This window comes from Phalangium opilio, unplaced genomic scaffold (assembly GCF_054372755.1).
Source record: "Phalangium opilio isolate 3A_F unplaced genomic scaffold, DU_Popi_V2 ptg000209l_1, whole genome shotgun sequence".
Lineage (NCBI taxonomy): Eukaryota > Metazoa > Arthropoda > Arachnida > Opiliones > Phalangiidae > Phalangium > Phalangium opilio.
This window is the reverse complement of record NW_028324217.1, coordinates 10,670,923-10,686,635: the sequence shown is the minus strand read 5'-3', so window position 1 is coordinate 10,686,635 and position 15,713 is coordinate 10,670,923. Positions and strand designations below refer to the sequence as shown.

Here is a 15,713-nt window from a genome sequence, read left to right as displayed (position 1 = left end):
AGGATTAAAATGCAAAAACAACACACTGACCGCATACATTTTTAGTAAATAACATCATTTCTCACTACAGCTGTGTTTTCGGGGCTGAAGCGAGGCGGTGATAAAGAAAAAGAAAGGGGGTAGTTTCGAGGGAACGAAATTCAAATGCAAGGCGCGTCCCTTGAATTCGTAAATACCGACGTTTAACGCAATTATAATATTGAAATCTTATACAATCTATATCTATATAAATCAAAGTCCTGACTGACTGACTGACTGACTGACTGACAGACTGACAGATAATCAACGCCCAGCCCAAACCGCTGGCCCTAGAAGGCTGAAAATTTGCAGGAACGTTACTCATAAGTAGTAGGCGCGTACTAAGAAAGATTTTTCCAATCCGCCGCCATCTTAAAAAATGGCGCCCAGAAATGTAAAAAATCTTCTCTATGCAATTAAGTACGCGCGTTTCAACCGATTTCACAAATATTTAGTACACTGGTTTGCTTTAACCTTAAGACGGGGTGAATGGTCTTTCGGGTTCGATTTTTCGCCATCTTTTAAAATGGCGCCCAGAAATGTAAAAAATATTCTCTATGCAATAAAGTCCGCGCGTTCCAACCGATTTCACAAATATTTAGTACAATGGTTTCCTTTAACCTATAGACGGGCTGGATGGTATTTTGGGTTCAATTTGTTGCCATCTTTTTAAATGGCGGCCAAAAACTTAAAAACCCTTAATGTCCGCCTGAAAAGTAATAAAAAATATCCCGACGGGCTGACGGACTGTGCCGAGTGCCTTCGCTTCTAGGGTGCCACAAAAATATTAGTCATCAGTAAAATCTACACATTCTTTATATCATTTTAGATGGAAGTTCTTATTACACGCGAGCGACGCCGCGGGTAACGGCTAGTAGAGTAATATTTGCTGAGGGGGGTGAGACGTCAATGGTTTTTCAGCCAATGAAATTAACAAGCCAACAGATGGAGTCACCTTCTGGTGGCTATAGAGCTCATGTTAAATTCTGCCGCCAAAATGGCGAATGGGCGGAGTTTAATGTCATCCTCCCCGTAACCGATATTACTCTATTAAGTTAAATTTAAGAAAACAAAGCACTACTTTCAAAGTCTAAACTTTAAAAATACGACGATAAGAGAAGGCGAAGTAACGGGCAAAGAGAGGCAAACATTTAAAGGCAAAAATTAACGGTAAGCCAAGGCTTAGCGCAATTTCACCGCCTTAAAAAAAGGGCCAAGTTTAGAAATAGATTGTGGGACAATAAAAAGGTGGAAAATTATTGAGCAAATCCTCAAAAAACATGAAAATGTCAGGGCGTGCCAACTACGGGGGCAGCGGGGGCAAAGGCCCCCGCTCAAATTTTCATCTCTATGGGACTTTAACATTAGGCAGCCATTTTGCCCCCGCTCCAGTAGAAAATTTTGGCTCATGTTGGCACGCCCCTGGTCAAAATGACCACGAAAAAGAACCCACTCTCAAATTTTTTCCACTTAAAAAAATGGCGGCCACAAACGGGGTGAAAATGGGGAAAAGAGCTATCCAAATGACGATTTGGCCGGCCATTTGGCTTGCCAAATGTTTGGATAGGGTTTGAACCAAATGAAAAGGGATTTGGAGTTACAGAATACGGATTAGTGTCATTTGGGGATGAGCCGACCCCAAATCCAAATCATTTGGATTAGGAACGATCCAAATGTAGTTAGAGAATAGGGTCCCTGACCAGTTTATTTATTCCAAAACTTGGGGTCAGTGGTCCCAGGGACCACTTTATTAATTATGGTTTTTGGAAAAAATAGACGGTGGGACCAGTTTATTAATTCGGGGTTCCTTATTAGAATTTTTCTAGCTGAACACATTTTCTACCAATTCTACTCATAGGTAGTTAGTACTCCTTGGCTACAACTTCCCTACAAAGGTTTTGTAGTCTATTGACTATTGATCTTGTCTAGCGTCTATACTCTAGAATGAGTTTCTTGTAGTCAACAGTCCAGACCATAGCCAGTACTAGTTGTCAGTAGTATTAGGTAGTAGTGTATGGTCACATTACAGGATTTTGATCTGGCTTACTGATAGCGAGAGAAGATATTCTTTACTTTTGTGTCTTTACGTGTTTTTTATTCTCACCATTTTAGAAATTTAATTTATAGTGGGACCGGTAGAATAATAATTAATGCGAGGGTCACTGGTCCCAAGGACCAGTTTAATAATTCCAACATGAGGGGTACGTTCAGTAACCCTCTTTGATGACAGCGCTTACTAAGCGATGTGAGATTTTTCCTACTGTACGCTTTTTCGCGTTTCCGGTTTTGACGTCATGATGCTCAGCGCTTGCCCATCAAAAAAACCAACTAATCGATATGGTTTTTTTGATGGCGTGACGTAGCGTTTGACTGATGAACACTTGACAGACGAAAAGTTGGCGCGGGATTTAAAAATTAAATTCCAATAATGTTATTCCTACAGTAATTGTATTAGTTTTCATTACAAAACTACTTCTACCATTCAAATAGACATTTTCTTAAACAATTTCATTATTTGTAAGCTCGTTTATACTTAAAAAGAGCCATTTGTGCTTCGTAACGTTTTGAGGCCCAGTAAGACCTTTCCCCAACTCCATTTTCTAAACCAGCGCTAACTTTAAAGTGTCACTTTTCCGTTCAACAGCCTTTTACGTCACTGTGACGTCTCGAGCCCATCAACCACACATCAAGAAAACAGCGATTTCCTTGAGATTTTCGTTACTGAACGTACCCGAGGGGTCGCTGGTCCCGAGGACCACTTACAAAATTCACCTTATTTCCAACCCTGTTCCCATATAGCTCAAGACCTCCATAGTCGTCTGCTCTGGTGTCTACGAAGAAAGTCGAAGACAGGCTTGGAAATAAGGTTTATTTCTGAACTAGTCCTCCGGACCAGTGACCCCTGATGTCTTAAATATGAAACTGGTCCCGGGACCAGTGACCCTTCCCCTTTTATTTTTCTACTGGTCCCAGGACTTGTGGTCGTTCTCTCTTCTAAAAAAATCTCTCTCGGCTTAGGGTTGTATACACAACTGGACTCCTGGAGTCGAAATTTATGTTAAAATGATAATAATTAAAGAGGTCCCCATATCAATTTTTAATAAAAGTAGGAATTAATAAACTAGTCATTGGGACCAGTGACCCTCACGTTTTGAATAAAAAAAGTGGTCCGAGCTATTAATAAACTGGTTTTTGACCTGTAAACCTGTCTTATTTCCTAGCCTGGTCGAAGAATTAATATTGAATGACAGGGTGGGAAATAAGAGTGTTTTTTAAACTGGACATTAGGCCAGCAACCCCCCCTGTGGGCTGGAATTAATAAACTGGTCCATGACCATTGACCAAGGCACGTCGTCTTCTAAACTAAACTAAACTGGACTCTGATTACCCTTGATTTCTTTTAGTGGTCCCGTGGACCACTGACCCCCTCTCCATTTTAATTTTTAAACTGGTCACAAAATTTAGTATTTAGTCCCACACCCTCCTCCCTTCATGTCCACCTACTATTACCTGGAGCTGTAAGGTTTATTGTAAACCCTAGCTCGTCATCAAACACGGAGCAAAAAAAAAAAAAAAAATTTACCCTGTGCCACCGCCTTATTTCCAATGCTGTCCGTGATCATTGATGTCACGTGTCTTGTATCTAAAAAAGGCGCGCTTTGGTATCGGAAGGCGGTTTAGTGTTGTTGACATTTAACAATAATTAATTGTCAATTAATATTAATTTACGATTGGTATTTGCGTTTTGAAAATGGATTCTCTTGTGGGGACATCTGCCCAACGTTCATCGCCCCAACAAAGTACGTTAAAACTATTATAATATTACAAATTAAACTAAACTGCACACCAGCATGATGAGATGAGGGGTTAAGAAGGCATGTTGGCCATCTCTTTAAATAAAAGCGTTTCTTTCATTCAATAAGAACATGGCAATGCCTAATTAGCTTCGAATTTGATCCACACCTTCTGTCAAAGGCAGACGTAGCATTAGCAAATTGTTAGGTATTGCTTGCATGCACCTGCTGTTACTAGCACATTCTTTTCATCAGCGGTTCTCTTCAGTTTTTTTTCCTTATATTTTGGCAATATTTCACTTAAAAGCGCGCCGGATTGTTATATTTAAGCTTACGAATGTACTAATTTGACGCGTAGGGTCATCACAATTCGTGGTACCCAGTGAGAAATCTAAGGTTTCAAAGAAAACGTCTCAACATTCAGGTAACCAACTATATACAGGGTTCATACAAACCTGGAAAACAGGGAAAACCTGGAATAATCAGGGAAATAAATAGTTGGCAAAAACCTCAGGGAAAATTCAGGGAAATTTATAATTTTTAGTAAAATTCAGGGAAATCAGGGAAATTTGCGTCAAACAGGGGCCGAGAAATTAAGCAAAATGTTCATAAACATATCCCCTCCATAGGATTAACATTACACTAAACTTTGGAGGCTCATAACTCTGGTTCTACTAGAGATGCGGGGATGTCCTTTTAGTATGTTATAGTCCAATTTGTCCCCCATCCAACCATACTAAAAACTTAGGGCTACGACAAACAGGGGCCAAGTAATTGAGCAAAATGTTCAAAAACATACCCCCCTCTATAGGAATAGCATTACACTAACTTTGGAGGCTCGTAACTCTGGTTCTACTAGAGATACGGGGATGTCCATTGATTATGTAGTAGTCCTATATGCCCCCCCCCCTCCTTCGTTAACATATGCTCCATAGGATACTCCATATACGGGAAAAACCTGGGAAACTCAGGGAAGTATATGGGGAAAAACCTGGAAAACTCAGGGAAATTAGTTTTCCAAAAGTTGTATGAACCCTGTGGATAGTCTTGGGAATTGTGGTTTTGTACAATAGGGTAATGGCAGCCCTCTGCCTTCGACTGTATTAAGCTCTATAGGGAAATAACATGGGGTGCCATTAGTCTATATGCGTACATAAGCATTACGATTTAAATTAACCCTATTATTCTAAGAACGATATATATTTTTTGCGATAAATAAAGAAATGTAGGTAAAATTTTTATGTTACGTTACTGATGTGTAACATGTTTTTGTCAAGCATAGGTGGTGAGAAAGATGATTCTTGCTTTAATGAAATGTTAAGCAAAGCTGGGTTTATTCTTGGAAGAGGGGAAGATCCGCATAAAATAAGTAATGACTTGCTTCCACTTTGGAGAATTGGCCTTATTCCTGATCAACGCCACCGAGGCGTAGCGGCGTCTTTTGGAACTATAATAATACGGTAGCCAATTACAGGTGGCGCTGTAGTCGATGGACTCTGATGGAGATCTGTTCTTTTCTATGTTTTGATTATTACCGCTTCAACTTGAAAAAACATGTTTTAACTAATTATTATTAACCTAATAATCTCCAAATAGACCAAAATCGAATGAAAACTTACCCTGAAAGACTTATTTCATAATATTAGACAGAATAAGAAAGGTAAAATCAACTTTTAATACTTTTGAAACCATATCGCTCGTTAAGCCTTGGCTATTCTAATGAATGATTCAGAAAGATCAACAAAACATAGAAAATAACAGGTCTCCATCAGAGTCCATCGACTCCACCTCCACCTGTAATTGGCTACCGTATTATTATAGTTCCAAAAGACGCCGCTACGCCTCGGTGGCGTTGATCAGGAATAAGGCCAATTAATTGAAAATTTAGTTATAAAATTTTCTTTTTTATATGTAGAAGTTGACCAAGCTATTTTTCAAACAAATTTGAACAACGAGTTCAAAATTAAAATAGGTACCCATGTAAGTTAACGATATATCATTGGTTGGATATATCAAAGTTGTCTTTCGAAAATGAATGAAATTAATTACAATAATTATTTTTAATTACGCGTGTTTAGTTTGTCGATAATTTTGTGAGAGAGTTTAATGAACGTGTTGAAGACTTAAAATGGTTGGTAGCTTAATTAATTATTTCGTAATAATTTTAAAACCATACGTGTTTATTAATTAATTAAAATTGTATTAGGTTGAAAAAAAGCCTATCGCCAACCGTAACAGTTGATGAATGCGAAAGGTAATTAAATAATTAAACTCCTAAAACTATCATTATTATTGCGCCTTAATTTATTTTTTTTAAATTAGCGCAAGAAGTAAATTACAGGATTGTTTGATAAAACTTTTACTGGGCGTTGAAATAGTTCAGAGTAAAATCGCAATTACTATGTTGGAACAAGCCACAATTTTAGCTTTGGACGATTCCAGGTATCAAGGGAAACTGCAACTAGAACTCAAAATATTTTAAAGGAATGGTTCTTGATTGAATTTTTTTGCTCATTCCTATTTTAAAGGCTGTTTTCCATAGTGGGAAATTTTTTAGTAGGATAGTAGTAAAAATAGTAGTATTCCTCCTACGTAGAAAAGCAAAACCTATAATGGAGAATATAGTATGAATTGCTGATATTTCCAATCTCGGGGTATCAAAGAAATATTGCAGATGTCCCCATAATTACGAAACACGAAATACACCTAAAAATAAATTCATTCAAAATTTACAACGGCCTTACGAGTTTCTAAACCGGGCTTTCACGAATGAGGGGTGATCTTATTGGTTCGCTTAGAAATGCGCAGAGGCAGAATTTTAGTGTCAGAATGTTTTCAGCCAATGAAAAAATGTCACCTTTGAGTTTGTATTTCTGTTCACTAGATGGCGCTTGCTTCATTTTCAATCTGCCCCTTAACGGGCGTATATATATATATATATATATATATATATATATATATATATATATATATATATATATATGGCCAGCTTGTTTATTTTATTTTTAGGTCTATTATAGACTTTTACAAATCTAAATCAAAAACGGATCTGGGACTCATTTTGACTAAGGCTTAGCACTCCAACTTTGAAATTGCTTTATTCACATCAATTTAAACTATATTTTTATGATTGTCATGAAGCATACGTTACTAATATTAAAAATTAACTGACTTAATGATAATTAGTTGATTGAAATAACAGATATGTTAACGTAATATCACTAAATGACTAAAAATACCTCAACCATCAAAATGTTGCAGCCATCAGCCATATTTTTATTGTTTATTTTTTTTTAACTACGGTAGCGCCACCTTTTAACACAGGGTTCATACAAACCTGGAAAACCGGGAAAATCAGGGAAATAAATATTTGACAAAAACCTCAGGGAAATTTCGAATTTTTAGTAAAATTCCGGGAAATCAGGGAAATTTGCGTCAAACAGGGGCCGAGTAATTAAGCAAAATGTCCATAAACATACCCTCCATAGGATTAACATTACACTAAACTTTGGAGGCTCGTAACTGTGGTTATATTAGAGATACGGGGATGTCCTTTGACTATGTTATAGTCATATTTGCCCCCCCCCTCCTTCGTTAACATTAGCTCCATAGGATACTCCATATACGGGTCAAACCTGGAAAATTCAGGGAAGTATATGGGGGGAAAACCTGGAAATCTCAGGGAAATATGTTTTCCAAAAGTTGTATGAACCCTGTAACAGATCCTCCCATAACGATCTTATCCCTGCCCCTGGAAGTTCCTCTTCATTTCTGAATTTGTCTATAGAGCTATTTCAGTGGGGGAAAAATTTCGTCTGCTACGAAAATTGGGCCTGCCTTTGAGTGTAGGGCGGTCATTTTATGAGGGTTTTCTCTATGGGCAAATAGCATTGGTGACGTAGCCATTACCCCCTCTGAAATAGCTCTATTGTGCCGACTAACAATAGGTAATAGGCCCCTGTTTTTGTTATGATCAGCCTCATAAATTGCCGCGTTTTCCGAAATATTGCTATTTTACTCTCTTTCTACCAGCGCATACTTAGCCTTTCGTTAATAAACAGTAAAAACGAAATGGGGAGTAATGCTTTGGCCTTTTAACTAGGGGTCCCAAGAGACCTAATTGCAAGGCCAGTACAGATATGTTCAAACGAGATTAGACCAGGTTAGGTTTAAGCGATGCGGATGAGAAGCTTTTTTTTTTTTTAAATTACATGTTGGGCCTTTCAAGACTAGTAGACCACTACCAACGCCTACTTGTGAGGCCTGTACAGAATGAACATGCAAAACAAAATGTTGGAGCAATACATTGGCCTTTTAACTAGGGGTCCTAAGAGACCTAATTGCGAGGCCAGTTCAGATATGTCCTTACTTGGGGTGCGAGAATACCACTTTTTTGGGTATCGAACCGGTTACCGAATACCAAAATATTTTCCTTATCAAATACCGAATAGTTAGGCCTTGGTAAATTTTTTACTAACCGATTAATCGCGAATAGTTAAGCCTAGTATTCGCGAATAGTCAACCCTAATACTCGCGAATAGTTAAGCCTAGTATTCGCGAATGGTCAACCCTAATACTCGCGAATAGTTAAGCCTAGTATTCGCGAATGGTCAACCCTAATACTCGCGAATAGTTAAGCCTAGTATTCGCGAATGGTCAACCCTAATACTCGCGAATAGTTAAGCCTAGTATTCGCGAATGGTCAACCCTTATACTCGCGAATAGTTAAGCCTAGTATTCGCGAATGGTCGACCCTAATACTCGCGAATAGTTAAGCCTAGTATTCGCGAATGGTCAACCCTTATACTCGCGAATAGTTAAGCCTAGTATTCGCGAATGGTCAACCCTTATACTCGCGAATAGTTAAGCCTAGTATTCGCGAATGGTCAACCCTTATACTCGCGAATAGTTAAGCCTAGTATTCGCGAATGGTCAACGATACTCGCGAATAGTTAAGACTAGTATTCGCGAATGGTCAACCCTAATACTCGCGAATAGTTAAGCCTAGAATTCGCGAATGGTCAACGATACTCGCGAATAGTTAAGACTAGTATTCGCGAATGGTCAACCCTAATACTCGCGAATACTAGGCTTAACTATTCGCGATTAATCGGGTAGTAACCCTAATATTCGCGAATAGTTAATACAAAGCAAGGAGAAAAACATTTAGAAGCTCCTTAATTTCGAAAAACCTCTCCTTGTTGGTGGCACAAGTATTTCTTTAAATTTTCCTAGGCACTTGCTGGTAGTTTTTGATGGGACACAAACAAAATTGGGATGATGTTTTTTTTTTTTTTAAATAAGGTGGGTCTCTCTAGTGCCAAGGACCTAAATTTATGGTAGTCGAACTTTAACCAAATAGTTAGGTTCGGTATTCGATGTAGCGAAAATGGGCTTATCGAATACCATATTGAAATATTCGATTGAAATGGTTAACCGCACACCTCTAGTCCTTAACGTTCAAACGAAATTAGACCAGGTTAGGCTTGGTTAAGTTTAAGTGATGCGGATGAAAAGCTTGTTTTTAAAATTTCATGCCTCTCAAGTAGGCGTCGGTAGTGACCTACTTGAGAGGCCAGTAGAGAATAAACATGCAAAATTAAACTACAAAAGAGATAAAATTGAATGGAAATATTAAAATAGATAGAGTTGGTTAGACACTGGATTGGTCTCACTGTAGGCCGACTATAGACACCTGCTTCATGTCAAGCCAAGATGTGGGGACGTTGCTTTTGTTACATAATTTATATTTATTTTGAGCGCATTTAGAATCCAAAGGGATTTTTTTTTTTTTGGAAATATTGTAGAGAAGATTAGGTTAAATGCGGTACTGGTCAAATAATAATCATTATTATAATCATAAATTATATAAACAGTAAAACCATACGAACCCGTGATTAGTCAAAATATAGTTATCCATAGTCTTTTCTCCGTCATCGGTCTAGATTTTTGGTTGTAGGAAAATTACTACTATTTTTACTACTAAAAAAATTCCCACTATCGAGGGTGGCCTCGTAAATACGAATGACCCCTTATGGCAAGTGTATGGTGCTTTTCCGCTAAGCAAGAGGGAGTGCTATACGTCTCTTCAAGCCTATATTAGCCGTGGCATCCTTCTGAATTCTGATTTGCGAGGTTCCTAGGAAAACAGCTGCCAAGAAATAAGGCAGTTGCTCTCCCTGGACAAATGTCAACTTAAAATTAAATTAGATGTTTGGGGTCTACTTTCCTTCTGGCCACTTAATTAATTAAAAATGTTCCAAGATTAACTTTTTTGACTGGAAATGTCTAATTTATTTAATTAGTATGTTTGGGCTCTACTGGATATATAGCCAGTTGAAAAAAATCCTTATTTCTCAGAATGTAGGACAAGCTTATACTAAACAGCAAAATTTTGTCAAGAAGCGAAATCGAGTTTACTAGGGAGAAGGTCTAAATTCGCCACATTTCAGGCTTTATCTCCAGTCCAAACGTAGGTCCGGAGTTAATCCCCGCCTCTAAATTACAACCAGCATCTCATTGGTTCTTGAAAACAAATTACGTATTTTCCGACTGAGAAGAGGCGAAATAGCCCGGCCTGCTTTTACGTCCCACCTTATATGTTGAACGGGGGACTGGGACTATGGCGCGCGAATACTTAGGCATCTTATACCTTCTCCCTAGTAAACTAGATATCGCTTCTTGGTTTAGTATAGTGCTAAGGCAGTGGCCCTAGATAAATGATCACTTAAAAAAATTTGCTGGGCCAGTTTAAAAATTAAATGCTTGGGGATCTACAGGCCTTGTGACCACTAAATTAATTAAAATCTTTCCAAGGTTACCTAATTTAAGTGGCCAGTGGCCCATTTTTTTTATTAAAGTTCTTGGCCAAGGCCTTAATAAACTCATTTCATTACGTATTTTCCGACTGAGGGGAGGCGAAATAGCCCGGCCTGCTTTTACGTCCCACCTTATATTTTGAACGGGGGACTGGGACTATGGCGCGCGAATACAAAGGCATCTTATACCTTCTCCCTAGTAAACTAGATATCGCTTCTTGGTTCTAGCCGAGCACGACAGTGAAGTTTAAAGACAGGGGATAACGGTGTTATCCATGTCAAACACATTTTCAATTTTAAATTGAAAACAATTATTAATAGTTCAATTTCAGCCATATCACTAACTTTAAAAAACTACTAGTGATCGTTAGTCGCGAAACATTTTTATGAACGAACCATTCCTTGATATATCAAACATTGCTTTTTCGTTAACCACTTTTTCTAAACTTTAGTAACGAAGTGACAAAATCAATACCCGGCTTAATACTTTGTCAATTTCGGTGGAACAAAATTATAGACGACGAAGTTCGTTTTTCCTTGAATTTATTTTTCCTTAATGAAGTTTTTTCTCATATTAATAAATAAATAAATTAATAAATTAATTAGATGGTTTCAAAGAAAATGATGGAAATTTTAACTGTCCTTCCTTTAACCCTTCAAAAAGATTTGATTACCGCCATTCCTGAAATGTTAAGTTTTTCGTATCACGATGAACTAGCTAAAAAACTCTGGTACTTTTTAAAGTTTTATCATGGATAAAGAATGCGCGTGAGGAAATTTGTTTTCACGCTATAGGATAGGCAACTCCCTATCTCGAACGACAGCTTATTCTGTATATACTCTGTTACAACATCGGTTGTCAGCACGCGCAAACCTAGGTTTCTACGTAATCTAGCCTTGCGCGTGCTGTCAAGAGACAAAAAACTTCAGGATATTTTGAACGATTTTAAATCCTGAATATCCTGAAGTTTTTTGTCTCTTGTCAGCACGTACAAAGCTACGTTACATAGAGACTTAGGTTTGCGCGTGCTGACAACCGATGTTGTAACAGAGTATATACAGAATAAGCTGTCGTTCGAGATAGGGAGTTGCCGATCCTGTAGCGTGAAAACAAATTTCCGCACGCGCATTCTTTATCCATGGTTTTATTGTCCCTTTAGAGGAACTGCAATGAAGGCATGTTGGTAAAAATTATTGTAAGTACCTCAGATGCATTACGTGACGCCGAAATCAAAATACCGCGAATGTTGTGGGACTGGACACCTATGTATTTTTTCGTGACATTGCAGCACCCAGTCCATGAAGTGCTAGTTTTCTAAGTAAAACGAACTAAGTTTATTCGAATTTCGAACTACGTACGCCTTTTCTCGATCACGTGCCTCTGACGTATTTCAAATAATAATTACCAGGGCTGTGCGGGTCCAGATTTTTGGGTGTCGGGTAAACTTCGGGTAATAGAAAATTTTACCCGCGGGTATCGGGTCCAATTTTCAATAGAGCTATCTCAGTTGTGACGTCAGTGCCTAGATAAAACGTCACGGGCTTAGCTTTGGCAATCGGCGGCCATGTTTGGTACCGCTTTGGTTCTATGGGCAAATAGCATGGGTGACGTCACACTAAGGCTTCTGAAATAGCTCTATTACCCGTCGGGTCTTCGGGTCTTGCAAAATTCCCAAAATTTGCCTTCGGGTCCAATTCGAGTCTTTGTTTTTCCATACACTCCAATTAAAGCTAGATTTCAAAGCTGAGCCATTAGCCCATTATTAAACAATATTAATTAATTACTTGTTACTTCTTAAATTATTTAATTATGAAACATACGCGGTTACGTCATTAACTGGACCCGTGGGGATTTTTTCAGACTCTGCGGGTATTGGCAAAGGCTTAAAATTGGGACTCGGGTACCCGTTCGGGTCCTAAAAAATATGTTTAGGGTATCGGGCCAGACCCGAAGACGAGTACCCGAGATTTCCGGGTACCCGCACACCCCTGATAATTACACAACCACCCGTGTCTTCTGTGGAGTCCATTTTAAATCAGTTATTAATTTAATCCATTAATATTAGCAATTTGCTGAGTAAAAAATACGAATTGAGCGCTGCCATCGTAGATACATTAACAAACATGAATATTAGAATGGATTCTTTCAAAGAAGTTAAGCAAAATGTGTTAACTTCGGTACGAGCCGCTCATCCTAACGATTTGCCCATTATTCTTAATTTTTTACTCGAAGACGTTGATGGCGTTGAGGCATTTTTGGTAAATACGTAATGAATTCTGAAAAAAATCGAATATAAAATTTTTATTTAATCGTACGAAAAAATTACACGTACCAGACTGCGACTAAACTACGCGCCACAATTGATTTGGGACCACTAATTCCTGAAACATCTTTGACACCGTTACGCAGTCAAGAGCAAACGTGAGATAGTTTTTATCAGAAGTAGGATAAGGGACTAGAAGTACTGAGCTAACCAAATTCTTCACTCGGCGAAAGTGAATATTCTTGATAACACACCAACGGTTGGCCCTCTGGTGGCGGTTTCAGAATTTCCCCTCCAAAACGTGAGACGCTCGCGGTGGTAGACGACCGAACTAGATTCAAGCACCGGCGTCCGTGATCCGCGGCTTTAGGTTGAGGGGAAGGGGGTAGGAAATGTTTTTGGAACTCGACCAATTTTTTTCTCTCTAGCGTAGGCGCGATTGAAGCGGCATAAAATCCTCAAATTTGTTCACTAGTGCCAGGATCTACTATCAATGCTAGACTGGCCCTTCACTTCTAGTCTCATCTCACTTCTGTTTTTATTTCAGTATTAAATTGTTAACGTTTTAGAATTTTTTTCTTTTTCTTTGTAATAGTTCATCTGTAGGGGACGATGTAAAGAGAAATATTGATCTCTTAGTTTTGGAAGTAATTCTGGAACATTCTGTCAGAGATAAAAATATTTGGAAAGCTTGGATCAAAGTACGTATTTTATGAGAACCTTGTAATAGACTTGTGACTGAAATTAATGTCCATACTAATACGGGACTTACGAGGTTAAAGGCCTTCCAAAAGCAGGTTCGAGTATTTATCGAGCCTTGGTTTGATACTCGAAACTTTTTCGAGTTTCAGAAAGTATCTTATCGAGTATCGAGTCGAGTACTTATCGAGTACTCAATCGAGTATCGAGTCGAGTACTTATCGAGTACTCAATCGAGTATCGAGTCGAGTACTTATCGAGTACTCAATCGAGTATCGAGTCGAGTACTTATCGAGTACTCAATCGAGTATCGAGTCGAGTACTTATCGAGTACTCGCGCAGTACTAGTTGCATGGCATTTTGCCCCTCATTTAAATTAGCATAATCTTTCATTTACTCAATGTCATAGATCCGAGGGGGTATAGACACTTGAAAACTCAGGTGTACAATGTGTCTTGAACTCAATGTACTGTCAAAGCTGAACTCTGAGTTCCGAAGGCTTTGAACTCAATGCACTGTCAAAGCTGAACTCTTTAGAACTCAGGTGTACACAGAGATCCAAAGTGTCTACCCCCTCGCATAGATCCCTTAATAGGCAAAATGCATGTACCGCTGTCCTTAACACCTTTTTTGGTACACCCTAATTGTGTTATAATAACGTTTCATTAAATTTTTAGGCAATTGAAAAAGTTAAAAATGCATCTGATCATCGGGTAAAATATTAATTGTGTTTAAAATTATTTGAGTTTAATTAAAACAAATTTTTAATCAAGACTTTAGATATCTTGATTTTGATTGGATTATATCCCCAAAATAACTGCATGAAATACGTTGAAAGTATTTTCAAGAGTAAAGTTAAAAGCGGACATTTTACGCCAAAACTTATCGAGAAAACATTCAAAAGACATCATACTGTTAGAATGTTTTAAATTTAACTAAGCGGAGCCTCCGAGATGATCTAGGCCCGTGCGTGTCGATTTTTATATGGGGAAATATCCAGTTTCGTAGAGGAAATATTTTCACCCAATATGTGTACTAGATGGCGCTTTTATTACAGTTGCGAAGGGGGTCTTCCATAAATTATCGTTGATGTTTTAGGGGTCAATTATAAAAATTTTATGAAAGAGATAGGTTTCACCCTTAAATTAACGCTATGGTTTTAGGGTTTATTTATTTTTTATTGAATCTTTCGGTTAGATTGTGTGGACAACAAAATTAATTATGGGATTTTAACATAGTTGTTTTTTTAGTTAAACAAAACTTCTTGAAGTTGCTAATTCACTGTTTTATAATACCATAAGAGGATTGTTTTACTCCTTCGTAACCTTTCATTTTTTTAACCTTAGCTTTTTTATCCTTTACTTCTTTGGTATGATTGTTTAATAGGTCTAAAAGTCTTTGGAAATTTTCTAAAACATTTTCTTACTATCCGCGACCTCGGCCTCACAGCTCTACGTCTAAGCCTTGCCCTAATATTGTAGCAGTCGACGGGGTCACGAGGCCGAACTTACTTTTATTTTACGATACTAAAAGCGCCCCCAAGTGAGAAAACACGGCGAACTAAATTAGTTAAAAAAAAAATAATCGCTTCGTGATAGCCACGGGCCTAGATCATCTCGGAGGCTCCGAATTAAGTCATGGTTTGAATTACTAACTACTTATTTAATTATTAATTAATCTATCTCAGGTTTTAAAAGATAAGTTAATGATAGTCTTAAACGTCGCCAACGATTTTCTACGAAGCATGGATATTACTTTAACCAACTTTGGAACTTGCATTTATCTAAATGCATTTACATCTATGGGAACCCATATGGAAAAAGCCCATAGAAGGGTATAAGCAATAACAAATGTGGATGAGAGGGAAAGTATGACAATGGCCATAGAGCCTGTGTTAAAAAACGCGGACATCAAAGTTTCGCCAATAACTATTTAGTTTACTAGTGACTGATGGACTTGCAAACTCGCGACTGAAAGTAGTTCAGACATTTATGCTCCTTGGTTTAACCATAGCCCACTCGATCACGCGTATCACGACGCAAGCTGCTCGCGCAATAGCTAAATTACCGAGATTTGTTTTAAACGCATCTAGTTTTATGCGCTCTTCTATTGCTTCGATA

General features: G+C 38.1%; 1 protein-coding gene across 2 annotated transcripts in view; it reads left to right on the top strand.

Annotated features, from left to right (window-relative positions):
* The first annotated feature begins 3,618 nt into the window (after positions 1-3,618).
* LOC149619106 (Fanconi anemia group D2 protein-like) overlaps positions 3,619-15,713 on the top strand; it is a 25,928-nt gene continuing 13,833 nt past the window's right edge. The window contains exons 1-15 of one of the 2 annotated variants that reach the window (XM_089855089.1): positions 3,620-3,818; positions 4,171-4,236; positions 5,095-5,181; positions 5,728-5,792; positions 5,891-5,943; positions 6,019-6,066; positions 6,135-6,254; positions 11,083-11,155; positions 11,237-11,361; positions 12,697-12,889; positions 12,967-13,052; positions 13,490-13,595; positions 14,271-14,306; positions 14,367-14,507; positions 15,281-15,427. In XM_089855089.1, coding sequence (XP_089711215.1) covers positions 3,770-3,818; positions 4,171-4,236; positions 5,095-5,181; positions 5,728-5,792; positions 5,891-5,943; positions 6,019-6,066; positions 6,135-6,254; positions 11,083-11,155; positions 11,237-11,361; positions 12,697-12,889; positions 12,967-13,052; positions 13,490-13,595; positions 14,271-14,306; positions 14,367-14,507; positions 15,281-15,427 — 1,395 coding nt within the window. In that variant the 5' untranslated portion in view covers positions 3,620-3,769. Of the gene's footprint in view, positions 3,819-4,170; positions 4,237-5,094; positions 5,182-5,727; positions 5,793-5,890; positions 5,944-6,018; positions 6,067-6,134; positions 6,255-11,082; positions 11,156-11,236; positions 11,362-12,696; positions 12,890-12,966; positions 13,053-13,489; positions 13,596-14,270; positions 14,307-14,366; positions 14,508-15,280; positions 15,428-15,713 lie in introns of both variants that reach the window. The other variant, XM_089855090.1, reaches the window with a different exon arrangement.